Source organism: Seriola lalandi, unplaced genomic scaffold (genome assembly GCF_002814215.2).
Source record: "Seriola lalandi dorsalis isolate HSWRI2012SDOR001 ecotype SW California unplaced genomic scaffold, Sedor1 jcf7180002054598, whole genome shotgun sequence".
Classification (NCBI taxonomy): domain Eukaryota; kingdom Metazoa; phylum Chordata; class Actinopteri; order Carangiformes; family Carangidae; genus Seriola; species Seriola lalandi.
In genome coordinates, this window is record NW_019525151.1 from 877,589 (window position 1) to 897,645 (window position 20,057).

At 39.1% G+C, this 20,057-nt stretch overlaps 2 protein-coding genes across 6 annotated transcripts; one reads left to right on the forward strand and one right to left on the reverse strand.

Moving 5' to 3' along the window:
* The first annotated feature begins 1,299 nt into the window (after positions 1–1,299).
* faf2 (Fas associated factor family member 2) lies at positions 1,300–6,765 on the forward strand. Its single transcript, XM_023419348.2, has 11 exons — positions 1,300–1,392; positions 2,317–2,385; positions 2,565–2,699; positions 3,057–3,133; positions 3,215–3,353; positions 3,485–3,570; positions 3,841–3,932; positions 4,216–4,393; positions 4,681–4,852; positions 4,981–5,124; positions 5,482–6,765. Exons 1-11 carry the CDS (start codon positions 1,330–1,332, stop codon positions 5,662–5,664), a joined length of 1,338 nt encoding a protein of 445 aa, XP_023275116.1. The 5' UTR covers positions 1,300–1,329; the 3' UTR covers positions 5,665–6,765.
* Positions 6,766–6,991: 226 nt separating this feature from the next.
* rnf44 (ring finger protein 44) lies at positions 6,992–19,608 on the reverse strand. Of its 5 annotated transcripts, none has more exons than XR_015438015.1 (12): positions 17,203–17,638; positions 15,423–15,615; positions 14,726–14,948; positions 14,322–14,489; positions 13,691–13,864; positions 13,401–13,562; positions 12,114–12,229; positions 11,746–11,833; positions 11,257–11,378; positions 11,075–11,174; positions 10,046–10,952; positions 6,992–9,824 (listed from the first exon to the last, which is right to left on the reverse strand). XR_015438015.1 is itself a non-coding variant. In XM_023419320.2 (11 exons), exons 2-11 carry the CDS (start codon positions 15,527–15,529, stop codon positions 10,890–10,892), a joined length of 1,323 nt encoding a protein of 440 aa, XP_023275088.1. In that variant the 5' UTR covers positions 15,530–15,615; positions 19,310–19,608; the 3' UTR covers positions 6,992–10,889. The 5 variants fall into 5 exon arrangements, 3 of the variants coding, with proteins under 3 accessions (XP_023275088.1, XP_023275087.1, XP_023275089.1); XR_002761445.2 differs by having other exon boundaries at positions 10,042–10,952; XM_023419320.2 differs by lacking the exon at positions 17,203–17,638 and adding an exon at positions 19,310–19,608 and having other exon boundaries at positions 6,992–10,952.
* Between the last annotated feature and the right edge of the window lie 449 nt (positions 19,609–20,057).

The following is a 20,057-nucleotide window of genomic DNA, read 5'->3' on the forward strand; positions in this document are numbered from 1 at the left end:
CTTTAAAGTCTTTTAGAAAAGGATATGTTACCATTACAGTGATATCTCATTATTCAGTGGCAAGACAAAGTAATTGAACCCTTTTGGAATTACCTCCATTTATGAATAAATTTGTCTTAAAATATGGCCAGATCTTCATTCAAGTTCTAATTATGAAGAAACACAGTCTGTTTTAACGAAGAACACACAAATCATTGTATTGTTCTTGTCCATATTGATGAGATTCACAGTGTAGGCTGGAAAAACTTATCAAACCTGGAGTTGGATCAATGGCACCAGATTGAAGGTGTGGGTTAATGCAACTTTGACTTTTAAAAAACACTTAAACATTTTGAGTTTGCTGTTCACTAGAAACATTTGCTATTGTGAACTATGCCTCACAAAAAACATCTCAGAAGACTACAGTTAAGAATTGTTGATTTGCTTGAAGCTGAAAGGGTTACAAAGTCATCACAGAGTTGAGACTTTCATCAGTCCACAGTTAGACAAACTGTCCATAAATGGGGATGATTTAGTTCTGTAGACAGTTTCTCTAGAAGTGATGGCTCAGCTGAGATTACTCAGAAAGCACAATGTAGAATGATCAGTAATAAAACAAAGAACATCATATTAACAGCTGAAGGCTTGAATGAAGCATTGGAGCTTGATAACATATCTGTTCATTAGTCTACAATACACAGTCATGGTGCATGGTTACATAGAGCAGGTGGAAGCTGCTGCTCTCCAAAAGCATCATCACTGCACCCCTAAAGTTTACCAAAGAGCACCTTGACTCCACACTACTGGGAAACTGTTTTGTGGACTGATAAAACTAAGGTTGAACAGTTTGGGAAGAACATGCAGCACTAGATATGATGGTCACTGCACACCAACATGAAAACATCATCCCAGAGGTGAAGTTTGGTGGAGGGAGCATCATGATTTGGGGCTGCTTTGCCACCCCTGAGCTTGGAAAGCACACCATCATAAAGAGGAAAATGAATTCCAACAAGGTATCTTACAGGATAATGTAAGGGTGGCTGTCCACCTGCTGGAGCTCAACAGGACGATGACCCTAAACATTTAACAATGAAAGATGTAACAAATAAGGTAGTGTCACTGAGCAGGTTTGCAACCAATTATTCTCTGCATTATCAGCTAATCTGATGATAATTTTCTCAGTATCTCTTTCATTTGGTCTAAGAAACAGATGTGCAGTATTTTGAGGCACTGGCGTGGTGACATCCAGACAGCTAGGCGGCGGTAGCCCGAAGATTTGTGGCAGCACGGCCCGCAACGGGAAAAGGCAGTGGACGTTGTTACGCCTTGCTAGATGATTGGCGAGGTAAGATGGCGGCGCCAGAGGAGCCAGAATTATCCCAGGCGCAGACCGAAAAACTCCTCCAGTTTCAGGTCAGGGGACCGCCTTAATACAACATTAACATGTGTCCATTTGAAACCTCATATTCTTTTACGTTGTCGTTGATACTGACTCATTGTAAAAATGAGAAACCGTGCGTGTTGAAGCGCTTTTTGCACAGTCAACTTCGGTAACGTTACCCCCAGCCCCCTAATGATACCCGTAAACTGGAGTCATAGCTAACGTTAGCAAAGCTAGCTAACATTAGCTAAGCTAACAAGTTAGCTCACTTTAAGGGCCATGGGTGGACTTACATAGCATAATGATTGTTATATTTCTCTCACAGGCATATACCCAGTCCAACCTTGTTAATCAACATCACTCATGCTGCGTTTTCGATGTAATTTTTGACTTCACGTCAACTTGGCTAACGTTGGTTTCTACTGACGCTCCCTTAAACACTTGCGAGTTAACATTAGCACAGCAGTCATGATCGAGCTGTCACTGAAGTTTCTCAGCGACAAAACTGTTTGTAGCTATGCGAAATCAAGTCGTATCACTTAGTTTTATGACAGTAAGACTGATGCAGCTTTCCTCACCCTTTAATTTATAGTCTTAGTCTACAACTGAAAAGCTAGCCGCTTAAATGTTATCTTGATATTTTGGAAAGCTAGCTATCCCTTAACGTCAGCCTGCTTGGGGGTAAACCATCTTTTCTCTGTTTATGTTGACGTTAGGTAGCTGTGTAACTAAACTGTAGTTAATCAACTATAATGATAATGTAATTCTTACTCTATTGACAACCGAGGCGGTTTCTTTTAGTATGATTCTTGTTAACTTTTTTCATGAGTAACTTGACACAGCTGAGCAGTAGCATAAGAGCTACAGGAGGAAGCCCTGACAATAGACGTATAAACGTACTTTTCTGCCTTTCTGATCAACTTAGGGCCTTCAGTCTGACTTTATTTCTTCAACAGGACCTAACTGGGTTGGAGTCTATGGACCAATGTCGTCGAACATTAGAGCAGCATAATTGGAACATAGAGGTAAAGTCGTTTTTGGCGTCTCGAGGATTTACAATAGAATTTTCATGACTCTTTTTATATTTTTTAATTCCTATACAGATTCTATGAAATGCACTGGCTTTCTCTGATTGAGTTGCCATTCCTTGAATTTATTGAAGGACTTGACTCAAGTATGATGGGCTTAACTCTGTGCGTTTCAGGCTGCAGTACAAGACAGACTTAATGAGCAGGAAGGAGTGCCCAGTGTGTTTAACCCTCCACCATCCAGACCATTACAGGTCAATACAGCAGACCATAGAGTATATAGCTACATCGTGTCAAGGCCACAACCCAGGGTAGGTCTGCAGGCTTTCATTTCTGTACTTTAGGATGATATCTCTGCATAGATGTAGAATATTTTCACCACATCAAATAATATACATGATTCCTGTTAAGTCCTAATGTTTTGTAACTATTGTTCATGCTTGACACAGCCACATTCTACCTGTGCTTTCTTATTCTATGTTTATGTTGGTATGGTATCACTCAGATATTGTTATTACATAACAAGTTAGATGACTGTGTTAATTTTAAGCTTGTCCCTGAAGGAATTTTTCTTCTATGTGATTTTATTAATTTCTAATTGCTTTATTGCACAAAACACTGAAAATAATATATATCATATTATAAACTGCATTGGTTCTTCCTTTCAGGGATTACTAGGATGGAGTTACTACTTGATAATGCTACCATTCAGATTTACATATTACACACTCCTGGACATATTCAGGTAATTCAAGTACATTGATTTAAAATTGTAGCTGCTGTATAGAAGAATGTAATTGATAGCTACAATGTCTTCTTCTTCAAGGTTTGCCCTGCGGTTCATCAGGCCAGATCCTCGTGGTCGTGTGACAGACCCTGTCGGAGATGTTGTGTCCTTCATTCATAGTTTTGAGGAGAAGTATGGTCAGGCACACCCTGTATTTTACCAGGGAACATACAGCCAGGTAAATTCAGAGGCATTGAGTGCAAATGTCCAATTAGAAACACACATTATTTTCTTCTCTGAAGAAGGTTCAGTCATTCAACAAAGATAATCTGCATCCTTTATTGCTTTTGTTTACTATGACACGTGTAGGCGCTGAATGATGCCAAACGGGAGCTCCGCTACCTATTAGTGTACCTTCATGGGGATGATCATCAAGACACTGACGAGTTTTGCCGGTATCATACTTGATTTTTATACCTTTGCCACCTGAGTGCCAGCCATCAGAATATGTTACATACTGTCTGTTTTCTGTTGAATACAGTTGCTAGAATTTGTTCCCACTCAAAGTGAAGTCTGCTTGGTTTTTGCTACATTTTTATGAAAACACATACACTATAGTATACTTATAGTTTTATATAACCATGGCATTTTCTAACCATGTGCACATGAAAAAGATGTTGTCTTTTAAATTGTTTGTTTTGTGCTACTGATCTGTTACCTTATAGCGCCACGTTATGTACAGAAGAGGTCATAACTTTCCTCAACACACGAATGCTTTTTTGGGCATGCTCAACCAGCAAACCTGAGGGCTACAGAGGTATGCAAATTTATTATTGATTAACTCATGATTTGTTGTGAATCAGTTGTTAGTGTAACATGGGTGACTGTGATCATGAAAAATATGTTAAGCAGCAATTGGACATAAACAGAAATTTTTGCATGCTAGCTACCACAGGGCTAACTGAGATATGGTTTGTTTTGTGTGTGTGTTTAGGTGTGTGTGTGCTTAGGTGAACTCTTCCTCTTAAGTAATAAAATGTGTGGTTGCAGCACTGTGTAAGCAGTGAGATTTTACTGTATAATATTTGGGTGTGTTTCAGTGTCTCAGGCATTGCGGGAGAACACCTATCCATTCCTGGCCATGATAATGCTGAAGGACCGCAAGATGACTGTGGTGGGAAGGCTCGAGGGCCTGATTCAGCCAGAGGACCTCATCAATCAGCTCACCTTCATCATGGATGCCAACCAAACATATCTGATGTCAGAGCGCCTTGAACGGTATGAGAAATCAATAAATTCATAATAGATTGCTTTCCTTTTAGACATTTTATTTCACTTCACATAAGAAAAACTGGAAGTCATATGTTATCATGGTTTTTTTTTTTAAGTTCAAAAGTATGACTGTGTTGACCAATCATTTCCTTCTCAGTCTCAAAGTTACAGTTGAAAAACAGTCCTGTGTTAAATGCCACAATCTGCTAGCGTACCAGAATAGATTCTACCTATACCTATTCTGGTACACTAGCAGATTGCGGTAAATGTAAAGAATAATATTTTTGTGTCAGGGAGGAGAGGAACCAGACCCAAGTGCTAAGGCAGCAACAAGATGAGGCCTATCTGGCCTCCCTCCGTGCCGACCAGGAGAAGGACAGAAAGAAACGGGAGGAACAGGAGCAGCGCAGGCAAGAGGAGGAGAAGGTCCGACAGAGTGCTCTTGCTGAGGAGCGGAGACGAAGAGTGAGTCTCATTTTCCATTTATGTTGTAGATGCCAATTTACACATAGAGACCATAACTAATATTTTTCTAATACATAGAAGTCATTCTTTTCTGATTCATGTTGTCACTGTTTGTTGTGTGACTCCAGACACTCGAGGAGGAGAAGGAGAGGAAGTCAGAATGTCTTCCTCCAGAGCCACCTGCAGATGATCCAGAGAGTGTCAAAATAGTGTTTAAGCTGCCCAATGATACACGAGTAGAGAGACGATTCCTCTTTGGGCAGTCTCTGACGGTGAGTACTACAATTATCAAGACTGTTTACCTGGTTGATTAATCTTTTACAGAGATTTTCAGTAGGTTAGACAATGTAATTCGATTTTGTCAAAGCCAGAATAAATTTTAATCACTGGGTGTCAAACCATGTACAGCAAAGCAACAAGAGATTTTTATTCCAGCCAAACCCCACCACCCATGATAATGTTAGTCAGTCAGAGCATGCATAATTTGAGGTATGTTAATCTAATACAGACTCGATCTACATGTGAATTAAATTATTTTTTTCAGATCCCATCATTCTCTTCACTGAATGCTCCTATTGCTTTAATAATTAATTAATAGCCCTTTCACTTGCCTGTTTTTTCTTCCACAGGTAATATACGACTTCCTTTTCTCTTTGAAAGAAACCCCAGAGAAGTTTCAGATAGTCACAAACTTCCCTCGCCGAGTCTTGCCCTGCCTCCCGACTGAAGAGCAGCCCAACCCACCCACACTGAAAGAGGCAGGACTCAGCCGCTCCGAGGTCCTTTTTGTTCAGGACCTTACGGACGATTAATAGATGACATACCTCCTCTACATGGAAACACATTTTCCCTTGACCCCCCCCCACTCCCTTTTTTTTTGTCCCTTTTCTTCTTTTGTTAAATGGCCATTATGCACAAGGGGATCATTGAGATAAAATCCTGACCTGGAAAAATTAAAACCACCTTGCATCCAGTCCTTGTTCAGTTGTGTTTACAGGGTTCCCAGTAGCCTGGAAAGTCTTGAATTTTATCAAATAAATATTTCTTGAAGTCCATCCTTGAACTCATCTTTGTATCAGTGTGGAGAAAGAAGTTTGTTTTCCATTGTCTGTACTAGTTACCAGTTAATTCTTGTCCTTCCTCACCAGTAATTGTTGCAGCAAAGGATTAATCATCTACTGAAATATATACTGAAACAGTAGCATAGCTTTGTGCAAAACCAGAACCATATCCCAAATTAGTTCATGATAACTGGGCAACCGAGGAAGGCAGGTTGTATTAATAACTACTGATACAAACAGAAAGCAGCATGGAGACGTATGGATTTCTATGATGGTGTGAATGCCTTGCCTATTTCTTTTTTTGTCAGACTTGATGTTTGCTCCGTTTGTCCTAATTCAACACCCTTTTTGCCTTAAGTTTACACATGCTTCCTCCACAGTGAGGGACAAGCACAGAAGTGGTCAAAGTTTGGTTTGGTGCTGCTGTTATTGTTCATCCATGTGGTGTGGAGAGCAAATGTACTACTTCAGGGAGCAGGTTGATGGATTTGGACAAAAAGGAAATATGGGAACCCTGTTATAAATGAGCCATGCCCTGTACATAAGTTAGATATTTAAAACCTTCAAATTTACCTGACTTTTTTTGTTTTGTTTTTTGACTCATCTGTGTCATAAAATGACCAAATGCAGGTTGGTTACTATGTAAAGCAGACTGCCTCAAGCTCATGAAGTTTAAAAAGACAATATTTAACAGAGGCCACAGCTTTTACCTGTGGCTTTATCTAGTATAGTACAAGTCTGCCCATAGTGTGCCTGTGGTTACTCATAGATGCCTGTTTTGCCTGTAACATCTAAATGGGCTCATGTAAAGATGTAATTTTCCAACTATAAATTAAAAACATTTTAAAAACGCGGGTTTATCGAGAATGTTCGACTTGCTTGTTGTGACGAAATGCATCAGATAAAAAGTTTTTTTTTGTCTGTGCTATGATTTGAATGGGAAACTAAAAAATATTTTAGGTCGTTTTGAGACAACTGTTTTCACTGACATTTAAATTAGAGAAGTGGTATCAAAATTATTTAAAGTACTGCAGTGTTTAACCTTTCAACAGCTTGAAGTCAAATGCAACAAGTGTGATATTGGTATACATCATACATTTATTAGTGAACAACCCTCTCAGATCAGCCACAACAATAAAAAAAAAAAAATATGATTGCACTACTTGGTAAAGCATAACTAGCAACTTTCATTTAAAAAAAGTACAAATCTTAAAAATTTCAAACAGTATACAGATGTATATATAATACACTAACTAGTTATGTTAAATGCTACAAACAATATGATTCCAATGGAATGAAAAATTATAACATTAATAAGAACCATTTCCTATATATAATATATATTAGTCGTTTTCTCCCCCACCCACCCCCCAATACAAACATGGAAAAAATGAGGTAACTGTAAATGTGCAAGTACCAAAGCAAAATATCTGCCTAACACAGAACACATGCCCCTGGCTCTGTTGGCGGGTGGGTAGTCTGGTGTTCAGGCAAGGACCCCTAGAGGCCAGGGAGAGTAAGAACAGTAAACCACTATCCCACCACAGCAAAAATCATTGGTAAACAATAAATGGCATCTACGGAGCAATCAATCACAAATCCTAAATAAATTTTAGCTGCTTATTGGAACACATTTTTGCACCACACAAGCTGTGAGATTATTCAATAACTCTTAACAGAAAGACTACAAGACTCTATTCTCAGTTGTCATTAAAAATTACCTCATTACCTAGGCCTTAATGGGAGTTTCTCTTTTTATTTAACAGGGTAGCTGGATATTGTCAATTAAATATTTACTCAAAAAATAATAGTGCTAACATCAACATGAATTAAGGTATCTATATGTGAACAATACATTTTAAGATATTGATACACTGAGAGGAAGAGCCTGATAGGCAGGTACAGTACTACACTGAAATAAGTATGACAACACTTTATTCTTTTTTTATAATCCCTTAAACTATATTGATTTTCACTGACATTGTTTTAGGGGTATTAGTATAACATGCTTTAAGAATACATGGGATCCATGACAAACTATTGCATTCACGCAAGTGAGTTTTCATACCTAAAAGCAGAACATCTAGCACCTTTTCACTATGGCTTTTGATAAACTACAGTAGTTTCAGAGCATGTTATTTTCAGTCGTCAGGGCAATAACAGTAACACAATGTATGTAAGAATTTCTGGATTCAAGACCAGTTTTTTTTTTTTCTATAAAATGAAGTTAGCGCAATAAAATCTTGTAGTCATTCAGTTCTATTACAAATGTGTGCAGTACAATGCATGGCAGTTATCAGCTGAGCGTTAAGATCCAAACCCCCAGAACCCAAAGCCAACTAGAGCTAAAAATCAGTTGGGATCTGGTTGACAAGCATGCATATTGTGCACCATTAAATAGGTCCCCACCAGATTTTGAGATATCCTCCACTATAACACACTTGTTTTAACTTTTTTTTTTTTAAAAAGTCATGCAAAACACCTCTGAAGTAGATTTGGGAGTGAATTAGGTAGGATAGTGTGCACTGCCGCACATTTAGAAATGGGATCACAACCGCCATGTCTCAACATATGGTTTGAGTACAAGAACAAAAACCAAACAGGTTTGAATAATACACTTGTAATGAGTTGCAGTGTACATTGCCTCTTTTCAGTGAATATTAATAACATATTTACTGATCTTTTTTTCTTGCATGCCTGTCTTTAAATGATGTAATATCTACTATTTCAGACAAAACAGAATATTATAATTGATTACATTAAATTATTTATGGTCTGAGGAAAACGACCAAACTAAATTCAGATATACCCTTTTCATGGCATCCTTTCCATTTGAAATGGACTGTTCTCCTTTATTTTTTATATACCGAGAGGCCCTGAGTGATTTTTTTTAACTTACAATATATGCCAGCGAATAGATATGTACACATAGGTTAATTCTCAGAGCTGTGGGTTTAACTCATTAAATGGCTTCTTTTTTTTCTCTTGAAGGTGGCACACACGTCAAAGACTCACATTCACTTAAGAAACAAAAGTAAAGAAAAAGGCAAGATCCCTTTACACATAAAAGCAAAGGTTACAACTGCCTGTTAGTGCTTACTGGGGCAGTTAAGAGACAAGAGTGAATCCAAAGCAAAAGTTCATTTGTTGCTCTTCTCCCTCCCACCCCAAATATATCCTGTTTTTTTAAGTGTGAACACAAGCAGGGAACTAGAAGTCTAACAGTGTTTCTACACTACTGAACACTCCAGCTCTGTGTCATTTGAAGGCCGTCTTGATCACTGTGGGATACAGACAGCTGGCATAACATGGAGTGTCACCAGTGACTTCTACAAGGGTTTTTCAACATTCTTCTGTCTTCAAACGTTTATCTAAAAGCATTCACACTGAAGCTATACATACAGTTGCTCTTTTACAACACCATTACCATGGCCTAAGACAATGACCTGACCAAGTTACCAGAATATAACACATACCACACACAAACATTGTTAGTGCTCCAACTGTTTCCTTCAATGTATTTTCTCTAGAAGATAAAACCAATAAATAAACCTTTTTTTTTTCTTTTTTTTTTAAAAACGGCATACTTTTAAAACAAGTGGAAATGACAAAGTATTTTCAGGATTAGTAATAGGTTTGTGCTTGTCAAGGTCATAAGAAGGCAGATCTGAAATCTTGAACAGTAGGCTATATCTGTATATTGGATTTGGCTCACAAACAAAGAAATAAAAAGCCCAGTCTTACTAAAAGGGCAAGAAAATGTTCATTTAAAACTCGCCACTCACTGCACATATTGCTTTCTGCACAGGCCTCCAGAGGTCTATGGCATCAGCATAGCTTTCAGACGAGGACTCCCATCCTTAAACGCAGTCTGGGTGGAACCACATGCTAGTCTTCCCTCATGGCGCTTTCTGAATAAGCAAGCAGTTCTTTTAGTATGCTTCTTTGTCTCTTCTTTTTCTTAAAATTTGATAATTTTGGTGGCAATGCTTGATTAAAATATTGCTAGTCTGAATCAACAGTTCATGCAAATCCTAGCATGCTGCCCTGTATCCAGTGGTTACACAATGCATTGGGTCTGTGAACAGGACAAACATACACACACAATATGCACACACGCGTACACACTTGCCAGAGGAACAATGACGTGGAGGGTGGATGTAGCACTTGTGCAGTTATGCCAGATGACCTCGAAAAGATGCAGTCCATTAATCCATGACTGCTTTTGTACAGATCTGTGTTCCAGAGTGGATTATCTGGGGTAGAAGATACCCCACAGTTGCATGTCCCATAACCTCAGGCTTAACAGAATCTGCATTTAACCACAGCAAGTCACACTTTCACAATAGCATCGGCAAAATCTAAAACAAATAAGGGGTAAAACTGTTGAAATTATCAATACATTATTGCAGAACATACATTATTAACAAGTCACTTTGCCCAACACCTACACAAACATGCATCTATGATGGTCAGGCGTCGCCTCCAAACACAGATACCCATGTTGAAGTATTCCTATTATTTTTCTGCTAATTGCACAAGGTGTCCAGCCTATGATCCTCCAGGCTCCCAACTCACCTCTTCCAATGCAGGACGCGCATTATTCATGAACACCACAACCAAATCCATTAAAGAAAAATGAAACCCTGTAAACAAAAGCAGCAAATAATGCATTGTAGGGAAAATCTTTGGAATCTGCAACGAGGGGGCAGAGAAAGAACTGGCTGGCGATCCCAGAACTCTGGCTATAGGCTGCAATAGGCAGTGGGTTTCATGAGACTCAGACCATGAAGCACAGCAGAGGTACAACAGGCTCCAGAAACAATCCTGGATTGCTTATTATTTAGGAAGGGGGCAGAAGTAGTGGGTTGGTAAGCTATATTTACTGGAGGACGCAGGTTAGGTGGCAGGTGTCCCCAGCTTTGGGACAGACTCTGGTGTGTACAGCTTTCCAGTTCAGCACTCAGAGACAGTTCTCACTCCACCTCCCGGTGTACGTCCGAGGCATCGGCTCGGCAGATAGGACAAGTGCGATTGGTCTGGAAGTAAAGTGCAAGCAACATGATGTATAAGAACATCAACCACTATATATTACAGTACTCACACAAAACCATGAGAAAAAATTTTAAAAGTCTAAGTCTTAAAACTAACATCAACTTACCTTTAACCATTTATCCACACACTTGGCATGGAATTCGTGGTTACAAGGTAATACCCGAAGTAGCTGCCTACACTCAAAGTCACTAAAGCACACAACACACCTGAGAGAAAGAAGGGGAAAAATGAGCTGGATGAAGATGCATTTATATGGACTGAATATAAGTGGTTGAGGGAAAGGCTTACAGCGTTTGCTCAGATAGATGATTCTCTGAGTTGAATCTGTAGGACGGAAGTTGCTCTATATCTGCTTTTGTGAGTCCTCGCGGTTTCGCTTCACCCAGCCTCTCTGCCAGATTCAGTAATGCCTACAGATAGAGAGAGAGAGAGAGTGAGATAATATCACACCTTTAACCTTTGAGATTTAAAATTATGAAAAAAGGAAAGAGGTAACCTTCCTTCAGATAAGATGTCTGGTGTTATTTCTAGCGTTTACCATTTCTGACTAGATATAAAAATGAGAACTTTATATGAATCGTTACACTTTTACATGAATTCTGCAAAATCAGAGGTCATATTCAATTAGCAAATAGTACATCAGGTGCCCTTAACTGTTTTAAAAACTTAAAACCTAGTTTATGTTATGGCTAAACTAATGGACACTTAGTCATTCTCAGTGAAAAGCACTCCAACCCTTTGGTGTATAGTAAGTTTTCCTCTCACCACCACACTAACCTCATAGTTCTCCATCTCCACATCATCCACATCCAGGTCTAGACTGATGGCTGGGCCCACTGCTGTTGGAGGCACAGGAAGCATTGACCTGAGCAGAGGAAGAGAGACATAACCTGCTGAGCAAACTTTCACTGTGATCATAAGCAGCACCAGTTCTTCAAATACCAGCAAAAAATGGTAACTACAGTTAATCACTGTTTCTGTCACTTTGTCATTAATTTCTGAATAGCTGAGATGAAAAACCTAATGGCAGCACACCAACTCAGCTTCAGTATTCTGACACAAATAGTAGACCTGGTGATCACTACGGCCAGTAACTTAGTATTATTTGGCATTTTACATTCAAGTAAATAACCACAGGTACTCACAGGAAGTAAGGGAGGAAGCCTGGGTAATAAGATGGGGGAGGTGGAGGAGGGGGGAGAGGTTGCTGCAAGCGGTATCTCTGTCCGCTCACTCGCCGGGGCAACATGTGGGGATATGGCTGTGGAGAAACACAGATCAATGAAATTATGAAAATTACAAGTCTGTGATTAAAGTGAACGCCCTCTATCTATGTAGTATCTTCAGTTTCCATAGTCTGACTGCAAAGTTAGTAAAAAAAAAAAAACCTTAACAACAAGCGCAGCAATACAGTAATGTTACACTTTGTGACATTTGTTTTGGTAGCAAGTTGTGTATGGGATTACAATTTCAAATTTCAGTAAGTATATTAAAGGTCCAAGTATAAACTATGACTGTTAAAAGTAGACGAAACATGTGGTAGCTCTGGAGTTGCTGCATGTTTGACAGAGCTGTGCTGAGCAACAGCAGGTAATGTAATGAGTAATGTGACTACTTAATGCTACTTTTAAGCAAAGTAAGATTGTAACCTTTTTAATTAGCAGGTCTTGCCACATTTTAGCTTTATTAATTCATCCTAACACTTATTTTAGTGTATTTACACATTCCCCTGCACAAGAGGAATAATCTATTCAAGCAACTACTGCAATGCAATGCAGCAACTAATGTTATTAGTTACATCTGTGTTTGACAAGTTATAATTTCTACTGAAAGAAATACAATAGCGCATGTAACGTGGATAAGCAAGATAAAAACGGGATGGATGGAATAACCAATTAAAAATTATACATTCATTTAAATTCACTGAAGTTTTTATTAGAAATAAACAGTTGCCCATTATGGGATGATGATCATCCTAGCTATTGTGGCTAGCAGTTTTGACATTGTTTGCTATTGATTTAATGGTGCTGATTGAACAAAAAAAGGATTTAGCAGGCTCCTGTGCACTGTTAAAGCAATCCCACTTTTAGTTTAGTGTGTTATGTGTGTGTTAAGTGTGTAACTTCTCCCAACAGCCCACAGTCAGATACATCTAACAACTAACATTACTGCCTATGGCTGGTAAGACAAACTGTATAAGATTTTTGTATCACTACTTTAAAAGTTTTTAATATATTAAAGTAAAATACTCTGAATTCAATTCTTTTTAAGACTTGTCGAGGCCTGCAGATACCATGTGTACTGGACAGCCTCCATCTGTGAATGTTTTGATATGAACAGGTTTGGGGCAGGCCATGCTAAATAGAGTTTTAAGTGCACTGTCAATTTCTGTGAGAAATAATGGGCCAAAGATGCCTGAGAGGTGGTCTTACCACTCCGAAGGGAAGCTCCTGATGCAGAGGCTCTTGAGGAAGATACTGCAGGGGCAGAGAAGGAGGCAGCGCTGGTGGGTGATGAGAGGGAGGGTAGGAGAAGGTCCCTAATGGGTGCTGGTCCCCTCTTAGGTCAACTTCATTCTCTACCCTCTGTAGAGGCTGAGAGGATAGAGGAAATGCTGCTATTAGACTCAAAATATGTATGCAAATGAACAAACTAGTGGTTCCATTCTACATGCACTGTACTGTCTTTTCACTGATAAATGTGTACAATGTTAACTACTCACCATGCGTGGGTGCTGAGGCTGTAAAGGGACAAATTGGCTCAAAGGAGTAAGGTGCGGCGGCTGGTGGGGGGGTACAGATGGGGTTGGGTGCAATACAAAATGTTCGCTGGAGATCAGGGGTGGAAAGGCTTGATAAGACACTGGCATATGCTGCATGGTACATGCCTGTATGAGCTGAAGAGAGAGAAGAAAACACAAGGGACATACATTTACGTAAGTCCATTTTCTTTATGGATTTATGTTTATATCAACACTTTGAAGCAGCCTCCACCTAACCAAAGTAAATGAGCTCCTCATATTCACAGTAAGGCAGTTACAATGAAAGCATGTTGTAAGCGTGTAGTGAACAGAGGCGATGCATTACATAAAACCAGAGCACTGACAGTATTGCCACAACACCACACTAGTTATTTTTCTGAAGTCTGTTTTGTTTTTCGCAAATAACAAACTAAATGTACAACAGAATCATGTTTTTGTGGCATAGTTGTGCCAACATCAAGACTACATTACAAAGCCTACATAGTAACAGCAGCAGCTTATTTGTTAGTCATGAACAGTGACAGATTGCATGGCTGGTATGATGTGCTACATGGATGCCACTGACATTTGGGCTCTTCCTTTTTAAACTCACAGGAGGAGGAAGGCAGCAGAGCAGAGAGAGCTGTCCGCTGAACATTACCGAGCATGCTGGGAGCTGCTGAGTGTTGCACCCTGGAAGGGGCTGCCCGGTGTGGATGGGAAATCCGTGGGTCGTCACCGTCGTAACAGTGTATGATATTGGAACTGATCCCTGGTGCATCTTTTAAGAAAAGAAGTGGGGAGGGAGGGGAGATATGGTGACTCCACAATCTGCCTAAAACACAAACCTGTCTGCCAGAAAGAACTCATTATATACAACTACACCACACCCTGTATGTTTCATATTAAATCTGCATATTACTACTACATCTGGTTGGGCAAGACAGCAAATCATACTCAATAAATATTATAACTTCTTTTCTTCTTCTTTTCTAACTTCTGTTCTGGTTCTTTTACCTGGTCATGTAGATCCACCATGATGGGGCTCTGCTGGGGCAGGTGAGCAGCAGGGTGAAGCATGCGTGGTGGTGTGCTGGTGTGGCTGTATTGTCTGGACTCATCTAAAGGAACCTGTTGGTGATGCTGGGAGAAAAGCAGATGATGGAAGTTCTCATCCTGGACCAGGGAAGTGTGCAGTACAGGTCTGTCTCGTCTCCCCCACTGGCGTCTGACTGGTGGGCTGTAAGATCATATAGAAAATAAATTGATTGCCACACTTCAACACATCATCCCTATAAATCCTCTAAACTTCTGAGGTAAATGGACAGCATTTTGTTTCCTCGTTGCCTTAATCTCTGTGCACCTCTGCTTTTCTACATTAATCATTTAAATGTCATTTAACATCATTTAACACTGCAAATTAATCAGTCACAACATTGATATGTTTTTCCATCTAAAAATGAATGAAATTGTATCAATGTGCCACTGATTAATAGCATACTATTGATACACAATGTAGTAATATTTTTGCTTCGAAATTTTATGTATTTTGTGGATAAACACGTCATATTTTGGAGTTCTGGGTAAGGTACAGAGCCCCACACAAAGGTATGTTTTGAAAGTATCTAAATCTCAATTGTTGGATACAACAAATTAAATAAAACTATCTTTAAAAGAAACAATGACTAAAGGAAAGACAGGGCAGAGATTTTACCTTCTCCTGAGATGCACTGGCGCGTTGCAGGGCTCTCCAAGGAACCTCCTCGGGTTTAAGGGGGCTGTTGGTGGCAGCCTATTTACTGCTATTTCCCATGGTCGCATTGGTGACGTCGTGCAGACGAGTCACACTCTGGGAAAGGAAACGGTACAGTGGAGGCACTTGTATATTGCCTCTGATTGTCTTAACCCTGTAAAAAAAAAAAAAAAAACACAACAAATTGACAAATTAACAATTTTGCTTCTTATGCTTAAGAGCTTACCATTTCCTTTAGCTATCCACTGAGCACACAATCTAGTCATTTCATAATAGTAAGTAAAAAATAAATAAAAATCATGGTTTTCCAATAGTAATTTGGGAGATAACAAACACAATGTTTACAGTGCCAATCAGATTTTGGGGCCCTGTAACAAAAATCCTGATTTTCAGATGTTATACCACACACCCCAGTGGGAATATACATGCTGATGAAATAGGGGTTGAAAAAAATAGTAAAATTAAATTATTGTTCATTTGAGGACCATTGAGGTATCGGGACTTCAATTTGAATCCGATCCAACATTAAATCAGTTGTGCTCTAAAGAGAAAATGTATGTGACCTCAAATTTCACTAAAGCAAAAATAAAGCATGTGGGCACTTGCTTTTGTTCAGGGAAAATTATATTCATTGAATCATACATTTCACAGCTACATTTCAGTTTCACTGACCTTATTCAGGCTTCATATATTCTATTGAAAATTGCCTACATAACAAACACTGTACTATTGCATGGTGACAGTTAATTGCACTCTTTACATGCATTAACATACAGTTGGTCTGCAAGACCAGTTCACTCCCATTTCTAGATGCCTTTTGACAGTGAAAGCTACATGTTCAAAAATACTCCCAAATCCTGTGGTAATTTCTCTGGATAATATATAATTCTACATTGCCTCCCATGATGACTATTGTTTCACTAAAATATTTGTCTTCTGAATTATTGCTTTATTAATGGAAAAAACAAGGTTCATACACCTAAACAATGTTATGACCAATTCTGAGAAAAATAACGGCATGCTGTCAGCTACAGGTGTGTAATCAGGATGAAGATCTAGGCCATTTATAGCTAAATTCATGTCATGTCTAATGAAGAAAAACGCATCACACACGTATCTTTGTTCAGCTATAAACATTCAGTAGTTACATCTTTAATTTTAGGGTGTTGAGCTTAACCAAAAGGCTAAAATATAGTGTATTCAGAAGTGTTCAAGTGGCAGTGTAATTAATACGGCGTAATCGGGGACAGAATAAATAGGGGTCGCTGTAGCCTGCCTGAACAAAAACATGGAAAGCCATGTGCTCAAAAGACAAAGCAACAACAAAAGATGTAGTAGGCAAGCAGACCACACGCATGCAGTTTGGGAGGTTACTGTGCCAATACACCCTTTCTTGCGAGTATTATGCAACGCCCTGCATACTTGGCTGCAGAAATGAGAAACATTATCGTTGTTGCAGCCGCTAGTTCCTCTCTACCAGAGGAAATTCGACGTCCCCTGTTGAAGGGGAGCTGCTAACTTTAGCCAGGCTAGGCTAACGCTTTGTCCAAACATAACAGGGCTCAGCTGCAAATGTGTAGCAGGCTACTTAGCCAACATGCTAAATATGGCTAAGACATTTTTTTAGCTATCACTGTGTATTCTCGCCATGTAGCCAAGATGTTACACCACACACAGAGACCAGCATTGTATGGACACGTTTAGCTATGTAAGTTGGCCAACAACACAGCCCACAGCTTACTTTCTTAGCTAGTTTGCTTGCTCGGTGAGAAGGGGAGATGGCAGGTGTTTCAGTCTCCGATACGTCGTGTCCCATGAAGTTATCCTTGCATGTAACCGACCACCATCACCCTGTAGAAACTGACGTTAACTGACTATCAATCGACTGCTGTTTCCTCCGACAGATTTTTGACAATGTCCCCGACGGAGCTGCTATTAGCTTGCTAACGCTAACCAGCTAACACAACACTTCCAACTGCTGCATAGGGAATCCGTTTTCTTCAGAAACCACAAAACGTCCTTCCGTTAACGGCAACGTTTACTTGAGCAGGGAGATACCGTTAAACGAGTGAAACGACAAGGTTAGCGACACAGCAACAGAAAACATTCCTTGGCGCGTGTATGTTCCTTGAAATGCATTGTTATGACAAAACCACGCCTCCTTTCCTCAGCGACCAATCGGCGCACAGCAAACACAGACAGCAGACATCCAGACGGTCTTGGCTACAATGTATCTAAACAAGCAGTTCCTCTTTTTATTTGTAGTTTATAAACAATGAGCCTCTAAGAGATTACATGGTCAAAAACTAGTTAAAACATTATCTAATTAAATGTCTATACCCTATTGGTAAGCCCAATGAAACAATAAGTACTCTGACCTGATGTTTTTTATTCTGTCCTTACTGTATCTTGTCACCTACAGCATAGACAGCCATACAGTGCTTTTAGAAATAAAAGTCATCAGAGGGGGGAAGTAACTACGTACATTTACTCAAGTACTGTTTTAAAAGTGCAATTCTGAGGTACTTCACGTGAGTCATTGCATTAAGCCTACTTCTATTTCATTATGTCTGAGGGGAATCCTGTACTTTTCATTCCACTACATTAACTAAGCAGCTAGTTACCTTTCAAGTTTATTTTTTTTAATATACTAAATCATTTTATAAAATACCATGCATTGTTATAGATGGAATTAACAAATAGTTTATTAAATTACAGCTCCACCTCAAAACATATACATTAGTAATAATAACAGTAATATTAATAGTGATAATTATCCAGCATTATTAAATAACACTGAGAGAATACGTTCTGTATAATGAGTACTTTAACTTTTGAAACTTCAGGTGCATTTTGTTGATAACATTTCCATACCTTTATCTGAATAAAAGTTTGAAGATAGGACTTTGACTTTCGATGTTGTATCTTTATAGTGAGGTATTAGTATTTTTTACTTAATAACTGATGTGCACAGTTATTCCCCCACTGACTGTTATTAAAAGTAAAAATAAAATCTTATCTGAATAGGTTTCCTTTGGTCAAACTGTTTGTAAATAAAGAACCTGGTCTAATATTTAGCCTTCTGAGCATCATCTACCAGAAAAGTGTGGGAATTTGCCATCTAAAGCATCTCTCTTGTGGCAACACTTCAAGAACAAAATCATTAGTGATCAATTGAAACCAAAAGTAAAATTGCACTTTAATGCATTTGATTCAGCCCATATACCCCAACTGTTTATTTGTAGAATATACTGCTTTACTGTAGTTCTGTAACTCTAAAGTGGCCTACAGTGTGTTTTGACTCCCACTGGAGGCCACAGTGTCCTACTGTAGACTACCCAGTCGGTTATGTAATATTGCACTTGCATGATCAAGTGAGAAACACCCCCCCATCAGCTATTATACGAAATTCGTCATTTATGGCTTTGTAGGACAGCGAATGCAGCCACAAAAGATTAGATGTGATCCTGCACTTGAGATTTACCAAGCTTTATTAGGCCTTGTAGGCTACCTATCAGGCCCAGTTTGTCCAGTAAGAGTTAATAAATAATGTCTTCGTCTGTTTTGGCTGCTTCACTGCAAAGCACTGGAGCACATCTAGTCTTCTGAATGGATCCAAAAGTAAGCACCAAATGAAAAGCTGACTAAGGAGAGGAGCTGGGGTATGCAACACAGACTAAATGTAAACATTACAACATCGCACTCGGTAGCAGCAAAACAAGGAGGGGCTGGAGGTTGAGCAGGATGACAGCCCTAATAACCCGTCTAACCATCTCCCGTAAACACGCACCGTTTATCTCCAAAATTCAACCGAGACGAAGCAATAACAAGAGGAGCAGTGTAGTTACCTGATTGTTAATATGCAAGCATCTGATCATTGATATTTTCCTTGTAATGTTCACATCTCGTTAGGCTAAGTGCGGCATCCTATGGTCAGCTGTTCCCGTGTGGAACATTCCGTGGATTTCACCACTGCTGCAAAAAAGGTGCTAGACATTAGACTTTCGTGTTATCACCACATGCTGTCTGAATATTGCGCGAGTTTGTGGCTTTACAACCCCCGATATTACTTCCGTAATCGCCGCTTTTTTGTTTTGAAAATGGTTATCCAGCCCCACTGTTGTTTTGGGTTTCTGCAGTTCCCTGTTACACCCCCATTTCTGCGTATTTCCAGAGCGGAGAGCATACGCTGTGCTGCCATTTTTACCGTAATGGACAGAAAAAAGTGTGTCAGTCTGACTTGAAAGTTCATAGTCGCCTTTGAAAAGCGTTCATTTATATCCTGAGAAGAAGCACTCAAGAAGCTTGAACTAAAAGTAGGCTAATAGTAATATACCACAGTGTAAAATACTCTGTTACAAGTAAAGCCATGCATTCAGATTTTTACTTAAAGAAAAGTACAGAACCTGTTACCAGCAACATTTGCTTAAAGTATCGAAGGTAAAATTGCACATGATATATTATTGTCTTATTATAATCATACATTTTGAAAAAAAAAAGAAGAAACAGTATCAGTCTATGATGTTGTAGGTCGAGGTAAAGTTAGTTTTATTATTTGTAGTATGTTTTGTAAGTATAATCTTCAAAGCAACTACT

Coding starts and splice junctions, on each gene's coding strand:
- faf2 (XM_023419348.2), top strand. CDS start 1,330: ATGGCGGCGCCAGAGGAGCCAGAATTATCCCAGGCGCAGACCGAAAAA. Junction 3,134..3,214: donor ACACTCCTGGACATATTCAG/GTAATTCAAGTA, acceptor TTCTTCTTCAAG/GTTTGCCCTGCGGTTCATCA. Junction 4,394..4,680: donor ATGTCAGAGCGCCTTGAACG/GTATGAGAAATC, acceptor TTTTTGTGTCAG/GGAGGAGAGGAACCAGACCC.
- rnf44 (XM_023419320.2), bottom strand. CDS start 15,529: ATGCGACCATGGGAAATAGCAGTAAATAGGCTGCCACCAACAGCCCCC. Junction 14,949..15,422: donor CCAGTGCATCTCAGGAGAAG/GTAAAATCTCTG, acceptor ATGATCTTACAG/CCCACCAGTCAGACGCCAGT. Junction 13,563..13,690: donor AGCCTCAGCACCCACGCATG/GTGAGTAGTTAA, acceptor CTATCCTCTCAG/CCTCTACAGAGGGTAGAGAA.